The sequence below is a fragment of the Astyanax mexicanus genome, chromosome 16, assembly GCF_023375975.1.
Source record: "Astyanax mexicanus isolate ESR-SI-001 chromosome 16, AstMex3_surface, whole genome shotgun sequence".
NCBI lineage: Eukaryota > Metazoa > Chordata > Actinopteri > Characiformes > Acestrorhamphidae > Astyanax > Astyanax mexicanus.
The window spans coordinates 40,801,402-40,826,685 of NC_064423.1; the positions used below are offsets into that span (position 1 = coordinate 40,801,402).

Here is a 25,284-nt window from a genome sequence, read left to right on the forward strand (position 1 = left end):
AAAATAAAATAATAATAATAATAATAATAATAATAACCAAATCTCTTGTTATATTATTTCAATATTACAGGTGATACCTGATGAGTTTTTGTCATATATATGTATATAATTCAGGCATGGCATGCATAATAAAAACAGCAGTAAATGTACATATAAAATATTTAGTTTTTTGTGATTAAAAGTAATTCCACTAATATTGTTCTAAGTCACTATAGGGTGAGCTTTGAATTATTTTAGCAAATGTGTCCCCCTCCCTCCCCACCCATGTCGAACCCACTCCTACACCTTTGGTGAGAACAGTTTGGGGACGATCCCTTCCTGTTTTAACATCACTACTGTTCACTAGTGCACAAAGAAAGCTCCAAAAAGAAATGGAGGATCTGTTGAGTTTGAGTTTGGTGAGGAAGAACTTGACTGGTCTGCAGTCAAGAGTCATCAGTCAGAGTCCTGATCTCAACCTGATAGAACATCTTTGGGATGAAGACTGAGATTAATTCCTATAAACATCATAAACACACTCCTAAACCTTGTGGAAAGCTTCCCTAGAAAAGTTGAAGCTGATATAGTTGTAAAAAGTGGAAAAAACATCATATTAAACCGTATGAATTAAGACTGAAGCGTCAGTAAAGTGTGTAATGGAGCTAATGAACACAACTGACAATTGTGTGTGTGTGTGTGTGTGTGTGTGTGTGTCCCTGTCCCCTGAGTCCACCCAGAAGACGTCACTGATGTGTCTTGTAGTTAGAAGTGCTACATGTCCGTCCTCGGGGAGCTGTCCCTCCCATCAGTGCTGAAAATCAGCTGGCCTGGATTCAGCTGTTGCTGTGCATTAACCTGTAAAAATCTGCTCTCTGATTGGCTGGGGCCATACAGATCTGGAAACAAAATAAGAGAGCACTTAAAGATGATGAGTTTCTATGATTTTACCAAATTGAAAACCTCTGGAATATAATCAAGAGGAAGATGCCAAACCATCAAACCAAACTGATCTGCTTTTATATTTGCACCAGGAGTAAAGCAGCATAAAGTTATCCAAAAGCAGTGTGTAAGACTGGTGGAGGAGAACATGATGCCAAGATGCATGAAAAAAAAACTGTGATTAAAAACTACCTGCATTATTCCACCAAATATTGATTTCTGAACTCTTAAAACTTTATGAATATGAACTTGTGATCTTAAGATTCTTTGCATTATTTGAGGTTTTTGTTATTTCAGCCATTTCTCATTTTCTGTAAATAAATGCTCTAAATTAGAATATTTTATTTGTAATTTGGGAGAAATTTTGTCTGTAGTTTATAGAATAAAACAACAATGTTCGTTTTACTCAAACATATATAAATAGCAAAATCAGAGAAACTGATTCACAAACTGAAGTGCTCTAAATATATTCCAAATATGTCTTGACTGCTTCTACAAACAATATAAACACCGAAAAAAATCCAACCGTATTCTGTGAATCTGCTGAAAGAGTTTCTATCAGTAATGTTTGATGCTCCTCCCTTATTGTGATGTCATAATACATAAACCTGCGTAGAGCCACCCTGGCTCCACCCCTCACCTGTCAACTCCCACCAGAGCCCCGCCCACTAAATGAGTTGAAAATAAAATGCCATTTCAGTCATTTCGCTCATTTTGGTTGAGAACCTCAGACAGTACTCAGCAGGTTTAGCCAGCAGACTTCTTCTGAGGGAGGGATCTGTATCTTGCTACTGTCTCTGTCAAGTCAGCGGATGATAAAACGTGTCGTAAACGCTCAGCGTAAACATGGGGCGTGACCAGCAACAGCTTATTTGCATAAAAGTGACAGAGCCCTTACATGGCTCATTCTGAAAGGGATATATGTGGTACTTAGAATAAATATCTTTAATTGCTTGATTAACAGCTTAATTTATGGCATGTCGGTGTGTCTCTGGTTAAGTATCTTTGCTTCTCAAAACACGGCAACTAATTCTCTTAATCAATCGTGGGTGTGGTTTATTTTGGATGTAATGTGAAATAAACCAATCAGAGTGTCTCTTTCTCATCATTCCTTTTAAGAACCAGGTGAGCTCTGACTTTGGCAGATTGCTAAAATTAACGGTGCAGCTACCTGGACGTGTTCAACGCTTCTCAGAAATAGACTGTTGGCGGGGTGAAAGATAGCAATAAGCAATAATTTACCGCCATCTTCACGTATTAGTGTTTTCACATAAATTTCCCGTATTGCATTAAATAATGAAAAAAAAAACAGTATTAATCAGGAGACCAAGCACGGTGCCGGTTCATGGATAAAGTCCCGCCTTGCAGGAGAAACAGCCAATCAGCTTGCCGTGTCTCTGCATGGCCCTGATAAGCATTATGACGTGGTTACAAAAATCTAAATTACTAAATTACTAAATAGTACTAATACTAAATCATAAAAAGAAAGAAAACACCCTGAATGAGAGGAGGTGTGGCCAAACTGTTTTCTGGTACTGTATATTTACATAAAGGCTAATTGTCTGTGGTTATCAAACATGCACTATTAATCTGTCTGTTCTGTTATTTTTTACAGGAAGCTGCTTCCGCTTCTACTCCAGTGGCCAGCAATCCTCCCATCGACGTGGGCGATCTGGAGGAGTTCACGCTGAGGCCGGCTCCACAGGGCGTGACCGTCAAATGCAGGATCACACGTGACAAGAAGGGCATGGACCGGGGCATGTACCCCACCTACTACCTCCATCTGGAACGAGAAGACGGTAAAAAGGTCAGTGAGGTCAAGAGGGGCTGGAGTACCGTTATTATGGCCCAATCAGAAAGCCCTAAATTAGACGTCCAATCAGAAAAGGCTTAATTTAGAATCAGGAGCACTTCATTTTCTCTCTTTCTTTTTTCTGCTGAAAGATGGAGAGAGAGCGAGAGAGCCAAGAGTTGATTATGATGAACGAGAGCAAAAATGGGATATTTTTGGTGCATCATATTTTTAGCCGTTTTTAACCAGATGTGTTGCGGATTATCGTATAACCCCCTGAACCTAACCCCCTAAGCCACCTCATGAAAGAACACTTTTTTGTATTTAGTGTGATTGCAGTAGGCAATGGCAGTACTGTTCTTCTTAAGTCTTATTATTATGGTAGAGCATTGCTTTAGCACCTAGCAACACCACAGCAGCCACCACAGATATCATAGCAGCACCTTATCAACCACCTAGCAACACCTTAGCAACCACTTGGCAACACCTTAGCAACCACCTAGCAACCACTTGGCAACACCATAGCAACCACCACAGATACCATAGCAACACCTTAGCAACCACCTAGCAACACCTTAGCAACCACCACAGATAACATGGCAACACCATAGCAACCACCACAGATTACATAGCAACACCCTGGCAACCTTTTATCAACACTATAGCAACCACTAAGCAACACCATAGCAACCACCTAGCAACACTGTAAGAACCACCTAGCAGCCACTTAGCAACCACCTAGCAGCAACTTAGCAACCACTTAGCAACACCTTAGCAACCACCTAGCAACACCGTAGGAACCACCTAGCAACCACTTAGCAACCACCTAGCAACAACACTATATACATAAACACTATAAACAGTCCAAAAACACCAAAAAATCAAAATCAATCATTCGTTTTCTGTGAATCACCTTTGGATGCTCCTCCCTTATTGTAACATCTCAATAAGGAAACTTGCATAGAACCACCCTGGCTCCACCCCATCACCCGTCAACCCCCCCACCAGAGCCCCACCCACAAGATAATTTGGGTTCAGAACGTCAGACAGTACACAGCAGGATAAGCCAGTAGACTTCGTCTGAGGGAGGGATCTGTACCTACTGTCCGTGGCAGGTCAGCAGCTGAGGGGGATGAGTAAAAACATTCAAATAATTAAATAAGAGTTTTGTGCTTCTATCAAAGTTCAGCATGAACTAGCTTGTTCGTGTTTTTTCCATTTAGCACAAGCTAACGCTAACGTTTGGTAAACACTAAGCGTAAGCATGGGGCAGGCTAGAAACACATTATTTGCATAAAAGTGACCTTAAACACCCTTAAACGGCTCGTTCTGAAAGGGACTGAAACTGGTAAGAATAGAACTGGTGAGATCCTTATCTTCTTTATCTATGTGAGACTGATTTTGTGCAAAGAACTTCATGTTCATGTTTTGTATAAAACATAGGCCTATTCTAACTTGTGTAAAAGGTTATAATATAATTGTGAAAACAAACATGCACAAAACACACCCATAATTATTTAGGAGAATTAGTACATACCTTTTTCACATTTTGAGACAAGCAAGGTGTACTTTTCCCGTGGTTACGATAGCAAAGCTTCACTGGCATGCCCTAAATCAAGCTGTATGGTGCAAGATTGACAGCTTGACAGATAGATCACTAAAATCACCTGATGTCTTCTGTGACAATAAAGATGATAAAGGCGATAAAGATGATAAAAATAATAAAGATCAAAGCTCAGGCCATAAAAAGTCTTTTTACAGCATTGTTAAGCTGAGCTGAAGCCTCTGATCTCATTTCCTGCAGGTGCTGGTGTTTTGATGTTCCTCTGTGGTTAATTAAGCTCCTCTCATGCCGTAGGTTTTCCTTTTAGCCGGGAGAAAAAGAAAGAAGAGCAAAACATCCAATTACCTCATCTCCATCGACCCAACGGACCTGTCCAGAGGCGGAGAGAGCTTCATCGGGAAACTAAGGCAGGTTTTCTCACCGTCATTGCTGCAAAAGAAAATCAGATATTGTTTTAAAACAAACTTTTATTTTGAAAATGTGCTGAAATCTGCACCCCCGCCATGAAAAGCTCCTCCTCTCGGGAGCACATGTCTATTTAAAGTTAGCTTAAGCAATTTTCTCAGCTTTTATCATAAAGATGGTGTGTGCACGCTGCTGAGAGAGGGCGCTTTTCATGGCGGGGGTGCAGATTTAGCACTACTATGGTGCTGAAATCAGCACCCCTGCCAGAAAAAGCACCACCTCTCGGGAGAGGCTGCAGGTGTCATGTTTCTTTTTTTAGCTTAGAACAATATCTTGGCTATTTCCATTTTCTTAGTAAAGTTAAGACATCTTTTTTTACTTTATTTAATTTATCAACTCACCAACCAATCAGCTCACAGTATCAGTGATGCTAATGCTTTACAGTGTAAAACAAATTAGTAAAAAATTAGTGAAACCTGTAGAGTTTATTGGGTTTCTAAGTGTGTTTATGTGTGTTCTATTGTCTTTTTTAAGCAGCAATATTATATATATTTTGGACTTAAGGCTGCTAGCTTGTGGACTGTTACAGTTTTTGTGGACAGTTGGTTGTTTGACAGTAACAGATTTTTTTTTATGGTTTCTTTTGTTGAGTTTTATTACATAACACCTTTTTTAAATTCTGCATCTCACAAATAACTCAAAGTATGAAAAAAACTAAAACTTATACTAGAATTAATAAAAACTAAAACCAAGCACTAATAAAAAAATAATAATAAAAAAACTAGCAACCCCACTCTAAAAAGGAATTAAAACAAATTAAAACTAACTGAATTGCAGGAGAAAAGTGAAAACACAATAAAGTTAAATTATAATGAAAAATCAAAAACGAGTATGACCTTATAAGTAACAAATGAAACTGTTTAAAAACTGTGTTTAGCTGTTCTTACACGTTTTTATTGAATAATAGGTCTGTGCTTCTTCAGTGCTGCAATGTTAATGTTTACACCATTCTAAACAGATTTCACTCATTCAAACGGCTCGAAAACAGCCAGTTTATGTGTCGGGTTGGGTCGGGCTCGGGCAGAACGTGGATTTTTTGGGCCCAGTCTAAGCTCTAAACTTAATGAAGGCAGCCTGAGACTCTTGGCTTAATCTGGGAGATTCTAGTTGCAAATTTGTCAACATGATGGACATTTTTGGCTTCATTTCTACAGAACAGGAGGAAGTGGAACCACAGCATTCCTGCTTTCATATACAGTAATTGGTTGTAAGCAGCTGAACATAGTGCTGGGCGATATGGGAAAAATCATATATCACGATATAGATTTTTTTATATCACGATAATGATATATATATATATATATCATGATATACCACATTTATATAAATAAATTATAAATAAATTAACAAACACGAAAATGAGGGAATTCAATCTGTAATTTCAGTTCGTTTTAGTTTTTTCTTTAATTTACCATTTTTATTAGTTTCAGTTAAGTAGTCACTTTCACTTTCAGTTTTCGTTATTTCGTTCATTTTCGTAAACAATAATACTTGGTTACTTAGCTATATGGTGATTATCATACCAAAGCTTTATATAAAATAAAAATAGTATAAAAAAAACAGAAGACTACATCAGAGGCTATTTCCTGGAACCCGACCCGGCCCGAGAAAAGAGACGCGCTCATCCGCGTTTAAAACTCCGCAGGTGGATTAACCTCTTAACACGCGAAAAATGTAATATTTAATATCTGGCTGTGTTTATGAATAATTATAGGTTCAATATAGACACCCAATATGCCATTTTAAGGCTTAGAATCTCTGCTTTTCAGTTATCTTGATTTAGCTGTATCTCCTTTCAGAAAATAAACATTTAGGGCAAAATATGCCTTCTTTATTAAAATTATGAATCATCATTTTCATATTTGCGTTTTTCGTACGTACATATTTGATCCAATGCGGACATGTTATACACATTCAAACTGTCTGCCCCTCCGGATTATGGAACTGCGAACCGTTTTACTGTAGGATGTACGGTTCCTGAAAGAGTGTGTTACAATGTGTGTGTACAGTGTAATCTGCTTGTGTTTCGCTGCGGGGTGAGCTGATGACTCTCCTCACACACACCCAACCCCCTCCAGCGCTTACCCCACACTCTTACCTTCAAAATGCCTCCAAACTTAAGAAAATCCATCAATCCAGTCGCCAGTAATCCTCATTTATATCCAACCAGTGCTTGAAATAATTTGAGGCAGAATAAAATGAATATAAACTTGAACGCTTTATTAAACGGGTATTATTGAACGCTCCACGAGTCCACACATATCTGCTGACAGAGCAAAGCCTACTGGATACGACGATATGTAAATGTGCCCTCTCAGCCAATTAGGTGCCAAGTTCTGCGAGCTGAAAGGGGGGTGGGGCTTGTTACTCGAGACTCAGAGAGAGCAAGAGATTTTCCTGAGGGCGGAAGAGCACTTTTAAAGAAACACCGCACAATTCTCTTTCTATCAGGAATAGAACAAACAGAAACAGCTTCTCTACTGCAAAATAAAGTATACAATTGGTAGTTTTTATTATTATAAAGTTTCCAGTCCTTTGGAGAAAGAAAAGACCATTATCGGTTCTAATCACAATAGTATCTAACCAGTAAAAGGTAGCAGTTTATAATTTTATATGATGATTGTAAACACTTTATAGCAAAATGTCGAGCTGCCAAAACAATTCATCCATATGAATATTTAATTTTATGGATCGGAAAATAAAAATAGAAAATCTGAAAAGCGCCTAAAAAATTTGGAGCTTCTTCTACTGCTTACGGGCTGCATGTCGTGCAGTCTCTCAGCCTGCCAGTCAGAGTACAGTGTCAGCAGATGAATCGCATGCGTTTTCCTACAGGACAAACCATTCAAACTTGCGGATGAGCTCTCCGCACCTGATTAAAAAATCACACAGTGCCTGTCTGGCTTAAAATAGTTAGATACAGCTATTAAATGAACAAATCAACATTCATTTAAAAGACCAGTAAGACGTTCTGTATGCTAAATAACAAAGAAGGCAGCAACAAGCTTATAAGCTAATAAGCTAATAACAACATAACAAATAGATATAAAATAGGAAAATAACCAACTAAACTAAGCTCAAAATACTAAAAGAAATATAATCCAACGAATTCTAACACTCAAAGCAGTAGCTTAAAGACAGAATATAAAGCTTTACCAGCGCTATGAGACGCAACACCTATAGAACGAAGGAGCAGCAGCAGCGTTACTGTTCTGATTAAAATGTAAAAATACACAACAGAGCGCCGTGTACCACATAAAATCAGTACAAGATCCTCACCGAAAAATAGAAAACATGATACAAATCCAACCCTAACACCAATACATTTTATTATAGCCACCGCCACCTCCATCATCATCTTCATCACCCTCACCTCCACCATCTTCATCACCACCATCACCCTCACCTCCATCTTCACCACCACCACCACCACCCTCATCACCTCCATCATCATCTTCATCACCCTCACCTCCACCATCTTCATCACCACCATCACCCTCACCCCAACCATCTTCTTCATCATCATCATCACCACCATCACCCTCACCCCCACCATCTTCTTCATCATCATCGTCACCACCATCAACACTATCAGCTAGCAGACAAATCAGCCCCTCCAGTCCACCAACCTTTACTGCAGACCAGGTCAGGAGACAGCTGAGGAGACTTCACCCCAGGAAGGCAGCTGGCCCGGACAGAGTGTGCCCCAGAATGCTCAAGGCTTGTGCTGTTCAACTGGGTGAGCCCCTCCAACATGTGTTTAACCTGAGTCTGCGTCTAGGGAGAGTTCCTGCCACGTGGAAGACAACCTGCCTCGTTCCAGTTCCTAAGAAGGCACACCCGAAGGAGCTGAATGACTACAGGCCGGTTGCTTTGACATCTCACGTGATGAAGACCATGGAGCGACTGCTGCTGGACCACCTCAGACCTCAGGTCCACCATGCTGAGGACCCACTGCAGTTTGCGTACCGTGAAAAGGTGGGAGTGAAAGATGCCATCCTCTATCTTCTGCACAGAGCTCACTCTCATCTGGACAAGGGGGGAGGTGCTGTGAGGGTCATGTTCTTCGACTTCTCCAGTGCCTTCAACACCATCCAGCCCCTACTGCTGAGAGACAAGCTGATGAAGATGGAGGTGGACATGCACCTGGTCACCTGGATCACTGACTACCTTACTGGGAGACCACAACATGTCAGGATCAGGGACTGCTCCTCTGACACAGTGATCAGCAGCACAGGAGCACCACAGGGGACTGTTCTCTCTCCAGTCCTGTTCACACTGTACCAAAACCAAGTAGATGTGCATAAACTTCAGAAGGTCCAGGCCCTCTGCTCAGCAGCCAATCTCCATCGAGGGGGTCAATGTGGAAGTGGTCAAGTCCTACAGATACCTTGGTGTGCACCTGGACGACAGGCTGGACTGGTCAGTGAACACTGACTCCCTCTACAGGAAGGCCCAGAGCAGACTGTACTTCCTCAGAAGGCTTGGGTCCTTTAACATCTGCCAGAAACTCCTGCTGATGTTCTACCAGTCTGTGGTAGCCAGCGTCCTCTTTTACGCTGTAGTGTGCTGGGGATGCAGCATCAGCAAGAGGGACGCTGGACGACTGAACAGGCTGGTGAGGAAAGCTGATTCTGTGCTGGGATTAGAGCTGGAGTCCTTAACACCACTGGCAGAGAGAAGAGCCCTCAGCAAGCTGCTGAACATCATGGACAATGTTCACCACCCTCTGCACAGCACCATCACCAGGCAGAGGAGCTCATTCAGCGGCAGACTGCTGTCCCAGTCCTGCTCCACAGACAGACTCCGAAAGTCTTTTGTCCCTCAGGCCATAAGACTTTTCAACTCATCTCAGCACAGCAAACTGAAGACTCTGTGACACCTTTTCTTTCCAGCAATTCTGGCCACACCATGGACATACCCCCATCTATCTATGGTCACACTATCTTGCTGATGCCCATAACACTATTTTTATAGTTCTACCCTATTTTGCACTAGTAGTTCATTCACTAGTTCATTCATCTACTGTTTACGTATCATTTGCACTGCTTAATTTAAATTATTATATAACTGTGTTTGCACTTTCTGTATGGCGGACATCAGTTATCCTTATCCTTACTTTATGCACTTTATCAACTGGTGTTCGCTGTCTATTGTGTTCAACTGCACTATTTTTACATCACACACACACTAAAGACTGTACTTTTATAATTTCATTTTATTTTTTATTTTGTTGTATTTATATGTATCATTTATATTTTTTTATCTTTTTGTAACTTTGTGTACTATACACACCTGCTGCTGGATGTCAAGAATTTCCCCTCGGGGATCAATAAAGTATCTATCTATCTATCTATCTATCTATCTATCTATCTATCTATCTATCTATCTATCTATCTATCTATCTATCTATCTATCTATCTATCTATCTATCTATCTATCTATCTATCTATCTATCTATTTGCATGAATTATTGATTAAATTACTGTAGAAACGATAATGTTGATAGAAGGGAAGTAGCAGGATAGACACTTTTCTATCGTCCCCACGATATTTATCCTCATATCGCACAGCACCAGCTAAACGAGTGTCTTACTTTCTGTTATTAGCAGCCAGGGAATGATTTCCCAGGAGTTCAGCGGTAAAAAGAAAGGATCGATGTGGACCGAGCGTTCAATTAAAAACATATTAACGTTACAGATCCTCCAGCTCTGTTCTCCTGCCCTCCATCACTCTTCCTTCATCACTCTTCCCCCTCCTCCTCCTCCTCTCTCCCCGCTCGGGTTCTCCGGAGGCCGGCCGTGATGGAGGCGGTGGATTAAGTCTGGCGGTCGGCTCTTCAGACTGTCAGCACTCGTACAGATAGATCAGTGTTGAGGGGCTGATGACCTTTACTGTGACCTTTTCTAGTTCAGGGCTTTGATAAATCAGTGACTTCCTCAATTACCCTCAACCTCTGTCTAACAGAAACACATTAATCCAGCCTGTCCCTCACAAAACTCACCGTCTACCTACAATCTCCTCAGGTATACTCTGCTTAAATGGGTTTTTTATACCGTGTTTTTCAAACTATATATGATGCACTGTATTATAAGGCACACTATTAATAAATGTATACTTTCTGGTCTATTTTCAGACATAAGGTGCATTTTAAAAGACACTATAAGGAACTTCTTTTAAACTTTTAATATCTAACCATCTTCAGACAGCCTGTACCTGTTTTAGTTGATTTTCTTCTTTTATCTATTTATTTTATTTTATTTTATTTTATTTTATTTTTTTGTTTATCTAATTTTATGTTTTAACTTATGTTTTAGCCCTTTCATTTATTTATTTTGTTTATTTTACTCACTTCATCCTTTTATTTGTTTTATTACTGGTTTTACTTGTTTTTTCTATTTTTTCTTTTAAGTTCCATTATTATTTTTGTATAAATGTGGTGTTATTTTAGTTTTAGTTTGTTATTTATTTAATTGTGTTTAGATTTTATTATTCTAATTATTTATCCCTTTGTTTAATTGCTTTATATTTTAGCCTGTCTGTATATCCTTTTATTCTGAATTATTTTATTTCTTCTTAATTCAATCTTATATTGTTTGCTTGTTTTTATACAGTTTAAACTTATTCTTCAGTCCTTTTAATTTTGTAAATGCTCAGCTGCATTAAAATGATGGTTACCCTTAATGTATAACTGAGTGGAAATAATAATAGCCGGGGTTAGCAGAGGGCTGTCGAATATAAGAGATATAGACAAGCATTTCCACAAGCACCTTAGCAACCACTTGTCAACACCTTAGAAACAATACAGCAACCACCACAGATTCAAGAGCAACACTTAGCAACCACCTAGCAAGCACTAAGCAACACTATAGCAACACCTTTGCCATCACTTATCACCACTTAGAAACAACATACAGTTGTGGTCAAAAGTTTACATACACTTGTAAAAAAACATAATGTTATGGCTGTCTTGAGTTTTCAATAAGTTCTACAACTCTTATTTTTCTGTGATAGAGTGATCGGAACACATACATGTTTGTCACAAAAAACAGTCATAAAATTTGGTTCTTTCATAAATTTATTATGGGTCTGCTGAAAATGTCACCAAATCTGCTGGGTCAAAAATATACATACAGCAACAAAATTTGTCAATTTTGGTGATGTAGCGAGTTGTGTCAATCAAATTAGCTTCATGTCATGGCCTCTTCACTTCTTGTAAGTGATTCTGATTGACTACAGCTGTTGACTTCTCATGAGCCCATTTAAATAGGGCTCATTTGACCAGTGATTAGACTCAGCTACAAAAGCTACAATGGGAAAGTCAAAGGAACTCAGTGTGGATCTGAAAAAGCGAATTATTGACTTGAACAAGTCAGGGAAGTCACTTGGAGCCATTTCAAAGCAGCTACAGGTCCCAAGAGCAACTGTGCAGACAATTATACGCAAGTATAAAGTGCATGGAACAGTTGTGTCACTGCCACGATCAGGAAGAAAACGCAAGCTATCACATGCTGCCGAGAGGAGATTGGTCAGGATGGTCAAGAGTCAACCAAGAATCACCAAGAAGCAGGTCTGCAAGGATTTGGAAGCTGATGGAACACAGGTGTCAGTCTCCACAGTCAAGCGTGTTTTACATCGCCATGGACTGAGAGGCTGCCGTGCAAGAAAGAAGCCCTTGCTCCAGAAAAGGCACCTTAAGACTCGGCTGAAGTTTGCTGCTGATCACATGGACAAAGATAAAACCTTCTGGAGGAAAGTTCTCTGGTCAGACGAAACAAAAATTGAGCTGTTTGGCCACAACACCCAGCAATATGTTTGGAGGAGAAAAGGTGAGGCCTTTAATCCCAGGAACACCATGCCTACTGTCAAGCATGGTGGTGGTAGTATTATGCTCTGGGGATGTTTTGCTGCCAGTGGAACTGGTTCTTTGCAGAAAGTAAATGGGATAATGAAGAAGGAGGATTACCTCCAAATTCTGCAGGAAAACTTAAAACCATCAGCCCGAAGGTTGGGTCTTGGGCGCAGTTGGGTGTTCCAACAAGACAATGACCCAAAACACACATCAAAAGTGGTAAAGGAATGGCTAAACCAGGCTAGAATTAAGGTTTTAGAATGGCCTTCCCAAAGTCCTGACTTAAACCCCATTGAGAACATGTGGACAGTGCTAAAGAAACGGGTTCATGCAAGAAAACCATCACATTTAGCTAAACTGCACCAATTCTGTCAAGAAGAGTGGTCAAACATTCGACCTGAAGCTTGCCAGGAGCTTGTGGATGGCTACCAAAAGCGCCTAGTTGCCGTGAAAATGGCCAAGGGACATGTAACCAAATACTAATGTTGCTGTATGTATATTTTTGACCCAGCAGATTTGGTGACATTTTCAGCAGACCCATAATAAATTTATGAAAGAACCAAATTTTATGACTGTTTTTTGTGACAAACATGTATGTGTTCCGATCACTCTATCACAGAAAAATAAGAGTTGTAGAACTTATTGAAAACTCAAGACAGCCATAACATTATGTTTTTTTACAAGTGTATGTAAACTTTTGACCACAACTGTAGCAACCAACACGTATGCTAGAGCAACACTTTACCAACCACCCCAGACACCATAGCAACACCTTTGCAATACCTTTGCAATACCTTAGAAAAAACAGAGCAAACAACACATATGCTATAGCAACATTTTAACAACCACCTAGCAGCCGCTTAGCAACACCTTAGTAACCACCTAGCAACCACCTGAAACACCTTAGCAACCATCCCAGACACCATAACAACACCTTAGCAATCACCTAGCAACCACTTAGCAATACCATAGCAACACCTTAGCAACCACTTATCACCAAAGAAACAACATAGCATCCAACATGTAAAATATAGCAACACCGTAGCCACCACCACAGACAGCAAAGCAACACCATAGCAACCACCTTGCAACACCTTAAAAACATCATAGCAACCAACACGGATACCATAGCGACACCTTAGCAACCACCTAACAACCACTTAGCAACACCTTAGCAACCACCACGAATTACCTTAGCAACCACCACCGACACCATAGCGACACCTTAGAAACCATCTTGCAACCAATAAGCAACACCATAGCTACCTCTATAGCGAAAAGTGGAAGCGACTTTAGCTGCGCAACCATCCTGCGTCTCTTTTAGGAAAATTCACTTTTCTGTTTTTTTTCTGAAATTAAGGGTATTAAAGAGACTTTATTCTGCTTTTATTGAAGTAACTGTCTCTATACTGTTCAGAGAAGACTTTATACTAGAATTTGAGGAGGCGTGGCTTCACGTCCCTGGCCATGATGCTTCTATCAGTATTAATGTTTAAAATCGAATTTAATTGATTGCCATCAGCTGCCGGAGCCCTGAGAGAGCACAGTTGGTCTTGCTCTCTCTGGGTGGGTACAGTACAGTAGATGGTGCTCTCTCTTTCTCCTCATCACTCCTAGGGTGATATGGATCAGCACAAGGCTGCGTCTGTGAGCTGCACTTTCCTCCGAGCGTTAGCGCTGTGATGCTACTCGGTAATGCTGCATCAGCAGCAGTTCAAAAAGAGTGTAAATTAGGAAGAAAATGTGTAAATGTTTCTGACGTGAGTCTGATGCACAGGTCGAACCTCATGGGGACGAAGTTTACAGTGTATGATAACGGGATGAACCCGGTGAAGACCACCTCCACCCTGGAGGCCAGTAACCTGCGGCAGGAGCTGGCAGCTATCTGCTACGTAAGTCATCATTTACCAACATTCATAAACTAATTTTTAACAAGCGAAATTATATAATGTCAAAGCAATAAATCTTATAAAAAATACGTTTTGTCTTACCAAGCACTGCGTGGCTAAAAAATAATTTAGAAAAACTTAACACATAAGGAATAATGTAGTAACTTAAAAGTGTTAAGATGCTATTATCTGGGGTGCTTTTAACTTTTCTGGGGTGGTCCTAATGAGTGCCAGTTTCATCATCATTTACATTACATTACATTACATTACATTTGGCAGACGCTTTTGTCCAAAGCGACTTACAATATTGAAGTGCAAATAATAGAAGAGGTTAAGTACAAAAATAATAGAAGTTATAAGAAATAAAGCATCTATAGATAGGGCCTTAAGGAGGTCAGAGGGAAATAATGGGATAGAGGAGTAGAGAAGAGGAAGAAGGAGATGAGGTTAGAATTAGTTAGTTTGTTAGAGGTGTTAGGAGAGTTAGTGCTCTTTGAAGAGCTCTGTCTTCAGGAGTTTCTTAAAGATAGCGAGAGATTCTCCTGATCTGGTAGTGGAAGGTAGTTAGTTAGAGGTGTTAGGAGAGTAGGTGCTCTTTGAAGAGCTCTGTCTTCAGGAGTTTATTAAAGATAGCGAGAGATTCTCCTGATCTGGTAGTAGAAGGTAGTTAGTTAGAGGTGTTAGGAGAGTAAGTGCTCTTTGAAGAGCTCTGTCTTCAGGAGTTTCTTAAAGATAGCGAGAGATTCTCCTGATCTGGTATTAGAAGGTAGTTTGCTCCACCATTGGGGAACTCTGTATGAGAACAGTCTGGATTGCTTTGTGTAAATGTTTGGCAAAGCGAGGCGACGTTCATTGGAGGAGCGCAGCGGCCGGGAGGTAGCGTAAGCCTTCAGGAGCGAGTGCAGGTAGGAAGGAGCTGTTCTGTCATCACCTTGTAGGCGATTGTAAGAGCTTTGAATTTGATGCGAGCATCAACTGGTAGCCAGTGGAGCTCAATGAGCAGCGGGATGACATGTGCCCGTTTTGATTGGTTGAAGACCAGACGTGCTGCTGCATTCTGGATCATCTGGAGTGGTTTTACTACACAGGCCGGGAGGCCAGTTAGCAGGGCATTGCAGTAGCCGAGGCGTGAGATTACCACAGCTTGTACCAGGAGTTGGGTGGCCTGTTGCGTCAGAAACGGTCTAATTTTCCTGATGTTATAAAGCGCGAAGCGGCAGGACCGAGCAACTGAGGCCACATGGTGCGTGAAGAGAAGCTGGTCATCAACCAGAACACCCAGGTTCCTAGCAACCTTTGTCGGTGAGAGAGAGAGAGAGTCGATACTTATAGAGAAGTTGTGTTGAAAAGATGGTTTTGCTGGTATGACCAGAAGTTCAGTCTTTGAGAGATTTAATTGAAGGTGATGCTCCCTCATCCATGAGGATATGTCAGAGAGACACTGCGAAATCCGTGCAGAGATTGAGTGATCTTCAGGTGAGAACGACAGGTATAGCTGGGTGTCATCCGCAAAGCAGTGGTAGGAAAAACCATGTGAGCGGATAACCCGACCTAGAGAGGTGGTATATATGGAGAAGAGATATACAGTAAAGTGTTAATGGTCATAAAGTGTTTAATGGTCTTTGCAGTGACTGCACTTTAGGATACTTTCAAAGTTCTTGCTTCTCATAATCTGGATTCGAACATTGCTCAAATATTCACTATTCACTGTATACCTGTAACTCTACCTCTTCACTACTTTACTTTAACTGATGCTCTCAAACACTTTATTAAGAGACAAGAAATTCAAGTAATTAACTCTTGATGAGTTCAGCACAGCTGTTAACTGAAAGCCTGAATTCCAGGAGACTCTACCTCATAAAACTGACTGAGAAAATCCAGCAGAGATGTTCAAAACAGTCGTCTAAACAAGAGGAGCTACTTTGAAGAATATAAAATATAAAACATATACTCTCAGCTGCACTCAGTAAAGCACAGTACTGTACAGTGGAGCAGGGAGACCTCTGGTGGTTAGTTATGCTTTTGCAAGCTAGTATTTAAAACTATTTTTATTAAGCTCACATTGTTAAAGATCTTCTAAAGCAAATTTGATTGTTCTAAAAAGCACAAAAAAAGAAACATTTATTATCATTATTTAAAAAATTATATAAAAAAATCTATATTAAAAAAAATGTTATACCTATTACCAATTAATTGTCAATCTAAAAAAAAATAGAATATCATTGAAAAGTTACTTTATTTCAGTAATTCAGTTCATATATTACATAAATATATCGTATTGCACTCAATACAGAAAATACAGAAAAAATACATTTCCTATGATTTTTGGAGTATATGTTTTTATAAACACACACTGTTCTGGGCTTCAAAGTGTAAAAATATAAAAGTAAGACCGAAACGTGGCCCAATTATGTATTTATTTATTTACTAATATATATATATATATATATCCTACCTCCAATATGGACCTCCATATTGGAGGTAGGATTATCAACAACCTGCGATATGCGGATGACACAACTATACTTGCAGAAAGTGAAAAAGACCTGGAATTTTTGATCCGACGAGTTCAAGAGGAAAGTGAACGCATGGGACTGTACCTCAACATCAAGAAAACAAAAGTAATGACAACGGCATGCAATGATGCAGTAAACATCAAGATCAACAATGAAAAAATCGAGCCAGTCCAAGATTTCATCTTCCTGGGAGCCAAAATTGTCCGTAACGGCGAATCCGGACCAGAGATCAAAAGGCGGATTGCACTTGGCCGGGCCGCAATGCAAGGAATGGATAAAGTCTGGAAGAGCAAGGATGTGAGCATTGCAACGAAAACGAGACTCGTACACGCCATTGTCTTTCCCATAGCAACATACGGATGTGAAAGTTGGATAATCAGGAAAGCGGAAAGAAGAAAAATCGATGCTTTTGAATTCTGGTGTTGGAGAAGACTACTGCGCATACCCTGGACATCACGGACAACAAACAAGAGGGTCCTGGACCGTATCAAGCCGAAAATGTCGCTTGAGGGCAAAATCGTCAAACAACAACTGTCCTTTTTCGGTCACATTATGCGCGCAAATTCACTGGAGACTTCGATGATGCTGGGCAAAGTGAGCGGGACGAGAAGAAGAGGACGGCAAAGAATACGCTGGCTTGATACAATCACATGGGCCACCAGCAAAACAATTGCAGAACTCAAAGTAATCGTCGAGGACAGGAACGCGTGGAGAGAACAGATCCATAAAGTGGCCGAAAGTCGATTTCGACTAAATGGCTAATCATCATATATATATATATATATTATAATAGATAAAATGCAGATGCATCTCAAAAATTAGAATATCATTGAAAAGTTACTTTATTTCAGTAATTTAGTTTAAAATGTGAAACTCTATATATTATATTAATATATCGTATTACACTCAGAGTGATCTATTTTAAGCGTTCATTTTTTATTATTGATGATTGTGAAGCTTACAGCCAATAAAAACCCAAAAATCAGTGTCTCAGAAAATTTGAATATTATATATTTAGAGCAATTGGTACATTTGGTAAGCAGTGTGGGCAGTGTGCCAAGTCCTGCTGGAAAATGAAATCTGCATCTTTATAAAAGTTGTCAGTAGCAGAGGGAAGCTGTAAGATATGAAGTGCTGTAAGATTTTGTGGGAAAACAAAACTGCACTGACTTTAGACTTAGATAATAAAACACAGTGGATCAACACCAGCAGATGACAGACATGACTCTCCAAACCATCACTGATCATCAGTAAATTTTACATTTCATTTAAAGGAAATCAAGGGATCAGAGTCTGGAGGAAGAGTGGAGAGACACACAGTCCAAACTGCTCGAGGTCTAGTGTGAAGTTTCCACCAATCAGTGATGGTTTAATGGAGGTGTGGATTTCATTTTCCCACACTGCCAAATGTACCAATTTAAGACTGGTCTTATATAATATTCCAGTTTTCTGAGACACTGATTTTTGTGTTTTCATTGGCTGTAAGCTTCATAATCATCAACAATAAAATAAATAAACACTTAAAATAGATCACTCTGTGTTTAATACATCTATATAATGTAATATGAGTTACACATTTTCAACTGAATTACTGAAATAAAGTAACTTTTCAATGATATTCTAATTTTTTGAGATGCATCTGCATCTTATGTATTATAATAGAAAAAACATACAAACAAAGATATATATATATATATATATTAATAAATAAATAAATAAATATTTGGGCCACGTTTTGGTCTCAATATTACACTTTGAAGCCCAGAATAGTGTGTGTTTATAAAAACATATACTCCACACATAATAGGAAATATATTTTTTCTGTATTTGTAAACTTCAGTTTGACCCAAAAAAAGAACAGTGGGATTAAGGAACACCATGAAAAATAATTCTATCTTTATTATCTGTGGCCTGATTATGGTTCTCTGTTACAGGAATGTGATGAATATTGTATTAAACCTGTAACATCAGTAACTGCTGTATTTATATTTGTATTTGTATTTTTGTGTGTTTGTTTTATAGGAGACTAATGTTTTAGGGTTTAAAGGACCTCGGAAGATGAGCGTCATCATTCCCGGAATGAACATGGATCACGAGCGAGTGTGTATCAGACCCCGGAATGTGAGTGCTCAGATTTACACACACACACACACACACACACACACACACACACACACACACACACACACACACACACACACACACACACACACACACAGAGAGCACTTAATGGAGCGTTAGATTAGTGTCTGCGCTGTAAACAGAGAATACAGGCATTGTTTCTGTTGTTGGTGTGTGTGTGTGTGTGTGTGTGTATTGCTATCTTTGTGAGGACTAGATGTCCTTGCAAGCATAGTGGTACAGAGACGTGAAAAAGTAAAAGTAGTTGCCCCCTTACAGATTTATATTGTTTTTGCATTTTTGTCATATTTATATTTTTCTAATTATCAAACAAACTTTAATATCAGACAAATATAACCTGAGTCAATATAAAAAGCACTTTTTAAATGATGATTTCATTTATTAAGGGAAATTCTAGCCAAACCAATGTAGCCCTGTGTGAAAAAAGTGTTTGCCTCCCCATAAATTAACTGTGATTAATTTTTCACTTCTAACTTCACTACACAACCAGGCCTGATTAGCAGCACATTATTATTAAACCCCCATCTGAAGAAACTCAACAACAGATGAGAAACAAAGTTATTGATCATCTGTTCTTTAGTGACCTCAAGCTCAGGTGTACCTGGGTTCTGCAGCAGGACAATGACCCAAAGCACACAAACAAGTTCACCTCTAAATGGATTAAAAAAGTAAAGACTAAATTAAGGTTTTGGAATGGTCTAGTTAAGGTCTGTAGGGGGGGGGAGTACTTACAAAAAAATTGTACCAAACTATTATTAAATACAAATCAGTTGTCTATAAAAGGGTATAATTGCTTTGTTATGCTATATATATATATATATTTGTATTGTTATCCGCACAGACGTAGTTACTACAGCTATTACGTGAATAGAATCGCCTTACAAGAATAGCAAAACCAACATATGTGTGTGTTTATAAGAATGTATAAACAGACAGTATAAGGAATTGTTGTTGTGTGTGTTTGTTTTGTTGTCTTTGTGAGGACCAGATGTTCTCACATCATGCATAGATAGTTTGGACACACCTCATTCATTCATTTTATCATTTATTAAAATATACAATTTAACTGGTAACATATGAACTGATGAACTTATCCTGTGCAACAGAGGGAAATCCTGCTTTTCATTTCCTGGGGTGGTGCTGATGAGTGCCAGTTTCATCATTATAACATTTTTGATTGTCTTGAGTGTGTCTGCACTCGAGGATACTCTCAAAGTTCTTGAAATTCTTCTTTTCAGATTGAGTGACCTTTTTTTTACTTAAAGTCACTTTTTTCTTTATTTATTCATTGTATACCTGTAACTCTACCTCCTTACTACTTCACAACTGATGCTCTTAAACACTTATTATTTATTAAGAGACAAGAAATTCAAGTAATTGACTCTTGATGAGTTCAGCACAGCTGTTAACTGAAAGCCTGAATTCCAGGTGACTCTACCTCATAAAGCTGACTGAGAAAATGCAGCAGAGATGTAAATTAAAAAAAATAATTTCTTCTTAGTTAGCTTCAGTTACTATAAGAACGAAAGGTACCACTTTAAAATAAGACTACCTTTATAAAGGCTTTATTAATGGTTGCTAATTAGGTTGTGAATGCCTTTAGAATCATTAATAATCAGTTATAACACATACGTAGAAAGGGCAACAATATAGATGGCTGTGGGTTCACTATTTGTCAAACAACAGGTCATTGTTGCCTTTTCTACGTATGTGTTCTACATAACTGATTATTAATGTTGAATTTTTAAGGCATTTACAACCTGATTAGTAACCATTAATAAACTATTTGTAAATCCTTTATAAACCCTTTATAAAGGTAGTCTTATTTTAAAGTGGTACCAAAAAAAATGTCCTCATTTACACAGCAAAACCAACATATACGTGTGTGTATATGTGTGTGTGTGTGTGTTATTGGTGAGCTGAAGACTGAAGGCTGCTGCAGGGTTTAGGGATTAGGCTCTGAGCAGTCTGTTAACCTTTTAGCGTTTCAGATAGGAGGTTTTAGCATTAGCGTCTGAAGCCCCCGGTTCTAATGTAGGGCTAATCCTCGCACATCTGCCCCGCTGTTGTTGTGCAGGAGCACGAGTCGCTGCTCGCACGCTGGCAGAACAAGAGCACGGAGAGCGTCATCGAGCTGCACAACAAGACGCCGGTGTGGAACGACGACACCCAGTCCTACGTCCTCAACTTTCACGGCCGGGTCACCCAGGCCTCCGTCAAGAACTTCCAGATCATTCACGACAACGATCGTGAGTTCAGCACGGTTATACACCTCTTTAAGCCTCAAACAAACTCTAAAGCAGAAAAGTGAAAAAAGTGAACACAGATCAATAGTTTTATTGTGTCTAGTACTCATTTAAACTCACCCAACTACACCAACACCCTCTGAGAGTTCCTCACTGCTCCATTCCACCTTAAAAAGTGAAGAACTTACTTCCAAGGTCACTGGCTGAGTTCCACATAGTTTCAGTTCCACCTTAAAAAGTGAAGTAGTTATCAGTCTGTCTGTACATTCGTCTTTTCATCTATCTGTCTATCCATGCATCTATCTGTCTGTCTGTCCATCCAATCGTCTGTTCGTCCATCCATCTACCTATTTATCTATCCATCCAATTATCCATCCATCCGTCCATCCATCCATCCACCTATTTATACATCCATCCAATTATCTAGTTATCCATCCATGTGTCTATTCATCTGTCTGTTCATCAGTCTATCTACCCATCCATCCATCTATCTGCCTGTTCATCAGTCTATCTATCTATCCATCCATCCATCAATCCATACATACATCCATCTATATATATATGTATCCATCCATTCATCCGTCTATTCATCCGTCTGTTCATCAGTCTATCTATCCATCCATCCATCAGTCCATACATACATCCATCTATATATTTATCCGTCCATTCATCCGTCTATTCATCCATCTGTCCATCTGACCATCCATCCATTCATTTACCCATCTATGCATCCATCTATTTATTCATCTATCCACCTATCTATTTACCCATCCATCCAATTATCTAATTATCCATCCATCCCACCATCCATCTACCTATTTACCTATCCATCCACCTATCCATCCATCCAGCCTTCCATCTGTCCATTCATCCATCCATTCATCTATTCATCTGTCTATCCATATATCTATCCATGTATACATTCATTCACCCATCTATACATTTGTCAATCTACCCATCCATCCAGCTTTACATCTGTTTATCCTTCTAGCCATCCATTTATCCATCCATCCATCTATCTATACATCCATCCATTCATCTATCCACACATCTGCCTACTTGTACATCCATCCATCCATTCATCCATCCATCCACCCATCTGTCTAGCCATCCATCTGTCTATACATATATACATTCATTCACTCATCTACCCATTTCTATATCTGTCAGTCCATCCATCTATCCATCCATCCATCTATCTACATATTCATATATTGTGAAGATGGTTCTCAGTTTTATATAAATCTATATCAGATCATTTCAGAGCGTTATTTTAAAGCTACACTGTAGATTTTAATGTGTAACTCTCTCTCTCTCTCTCTCTCTCTCCTCTGTTTCTCTATCGTTCTTTTTTCTTTGTTTATTTCTTTTTAGCGGACTACATAGTGATGCAGTTTGGCCGGGTGGCGGAGGACGTCTTCACGATGGACTTCAACTACCCCATGTGTGCTCTGCAGGCCTTCGCCATCGCGCTGTCCAGCTTCGACAGCAAGCTGGCCTGTGAGTAACCAGCCGAGCCGAGCCGGCGGCGGACGCTGGACACCCGGCATCACCCAGAGAAGGGCTGCAGTGACCCCCGGCCCTCCCGGCTGCGTCCCTGCCACTAAACGTCCCCGTCTGGGAGAGTGTGTGTAGGAGCTCGGCAGGTGTGTGTGTGCAGGTGTGTGTGTGTGTGTGTGTGTGAAATATCTCCAGATAAAGGGATAAAACAGTCCACAGTGGGGAAAAGCACAAAGACTAAACCACTGTTGTTTATTATTCTTATTTTATTATTTTTTCTCTTTTTAACAGATTATTATTGTGTCAAAAAAAAAAGGGTTCTACACTTGTGGTGGAATCCCTCCACTGCCTTCACTGCTTCCTCCAATGGGAGCACGGCGATTTCTCAACAACACTAACATTTTACATGTTAAAATGAAGGTTTTAATGTGTATTTCTTTAATATTTCTAAGTTTCTTCGCTCCACAGTTCCATAAACACTTACCTTCCTGATGATATCTAACAAAAAACACTTCTAACGATATTTTAACGATATTTTAATGATATTTTAACGATATTTTAATGACATTTTACAATATTTAAACGTCACTCCACTCTGCATTCTAACAGCTACAGTTCTAACCAGTTATCCAATGATGTCTGTTTGGATATACTGTATATTTATATGTCAATGTTTTACTGATTCTACTGATTTTATAACGTGTCCGATTTTATTGAATGTCATACAGTGTCACATTTGGCATAACATAAAATGTGTGTGTGTGTGTGTGAGCCAAGTGTTTATTACTTATTAATTTCACACCTGTATATTAATGTTAATCTGTATGTTACAGTATCTCACATTTCTGCAAATATTATATATTTTATATATTTTTATGGGACAACACTATAGACAATATATATATATAAAGGTATTTTTAAATTAGAGTAGTCATTTTTCAGCTTGTATGCCATTATAAAATGGATTACCGTAATTTTTAGACTATAAGGTGCACTTAAAATCCTTTAATTTTTTAATTAAATCCTTAAATTAATGTTTTAATTTTACCAGTCAGGTATTAAGGAGCAGTAAAGCCACTCTGCTAAAGAGTTTTTTAAAGTGAAGTTTCTCCATCACTAAGGCTGGGAGCAGCAGCATTAGCATTAGCTGCTAACTACAGAACTAACTCTTTCGCTGTTCAGAGGTAAGTATATCAGACTGTATTCTGTGTGATTTCTATGTTAAAATAAGCTACGTGTGAAGAACCGCTAGCTTATAGTGCCCTGAGTTCCTTAGTTTAGCTAATGCTAATGCTAATGCAAATAATGCTGCACCCAGCCTTAGTGCTGGAGAAACTTCACAAAAAAACCTTACTCTTTGACATAAAATTGTAAATCTAAGCTTACTGTTAACAAACAGAAGTGCTTTACTCCCCCAAATATATTTATTTATCATGCCACCTCATGGCAAAGAACTCTTTGAGGATGTGAGAAACAGAATTGTTTCTCTCCACAAAGAGACTCTAGGCAGTTAGCAGATTGATAACACCCTAAAACCCTAAAATGTCATATATAGCACATTTCCAGGACAGGTTGACCAAACAAGATGAGTCCGCATGTTATATCCAAGTTTTATTTCTATAGTCTTGTCCCATGAAAACATATATTAGAATAAAATATGTGCAGAAATGTGTGGAGTGTACTCATGTTTGGGAGATACCGTGTAAATGGAAGCCCAGTTCCTGTTAGATGGAGGGAAAAATGATGCAGAGTTTTATTTTATTCCTGCCTAGAGCATATAAATCAAAAAATGTTATATAAATATGTTTAATTTATCCATCTTTCTTTCCCGCTTCTTATTGGTCAGGGTCATGGTGGGTCTAGAACAATAAAATAAATAGTAGGAGAAATAATGAGCAAAATACACAACAAATATTTCTTAAAAAGTAGGCCTGTAATAGAAAACAATAAAGGTACATATACAGTTCTGAAAAAAAAATAAGAGCCCTTAAAAATGATGAGTTTCTTTGATTTTACCAAATTAAAAACCTCTGGAATATAATCAAGAGGAAGATGGATGATCACAAACCATCAAACCACCAAACTAAACTGCTTGAATTTTTGCACCAGGAGTAAAGCAGCATAAAGTTATCCAAAAGCAGTGTGTAAGACTGGTGGAGGAGAACATGATGCCAAGATGCATGAAAAAAAAACTGTGATTAAAAACCAGGGTTATTCCACCAAATATTGATTTCTGAACTAAATGCTCTAAATGATGTTTTTCTACTGAAACCTGGGGAACTGGGCTTCCATAGTCTTAGTCAGTAGCTTCGAGAGATGTTGAGTGTGAAGAATTGTATGTATTTATTTATGAATTATGCTGCTTTTATCTTCTTTTTTTATCACCCGATAAATATAGCC

At 39.0% G+C, this 25,284-nt stretch overlaps 1 protein-coding gene across 1 annotated transcript in view; it reads left to right on the plus strand.

The window, feature by feature from the left end:
- The window catches only part of tub (TUB bipartite transcription factor), a 167,908-nt gene extending 144,253 nt beyond the window's left edge, over positions 1 to 23,655 (plus strand). Inside the window, exons 7-12 of the mRNA XM_022670111.2 lie at positions 2,534 to 2,725; positions 4,569 to 4,681; positions 14,369 to 14,483; positions 19,019 to 19,117; positions 21,216 to 21,387; positions 22,759 to 23,655. Coding sequence (XP_022525832.2) covers positions 2,534 to 2,725; positions 4,569 to 4,681; positions 14,369 to 14,483; positions 19,019 to 19,117; positions 21,216 to 21,387; positions 22,759 to 22,892 — 825 coding nt within the window. The 3' untranslated portion in view covers positions 22,893 to 23,655. The remainder of the gene's footprint in view (positions 1 to 2,533; positions 2,726 to 4,568; positions 4,682 to 14,368; positions 14,484 to 19,018; positions 19,118 to 21,215; positions 21,388 to 22,758) is intronic.
- Positions 23,656 to 25,284: the final 1,629 nt, after the last annotated feature.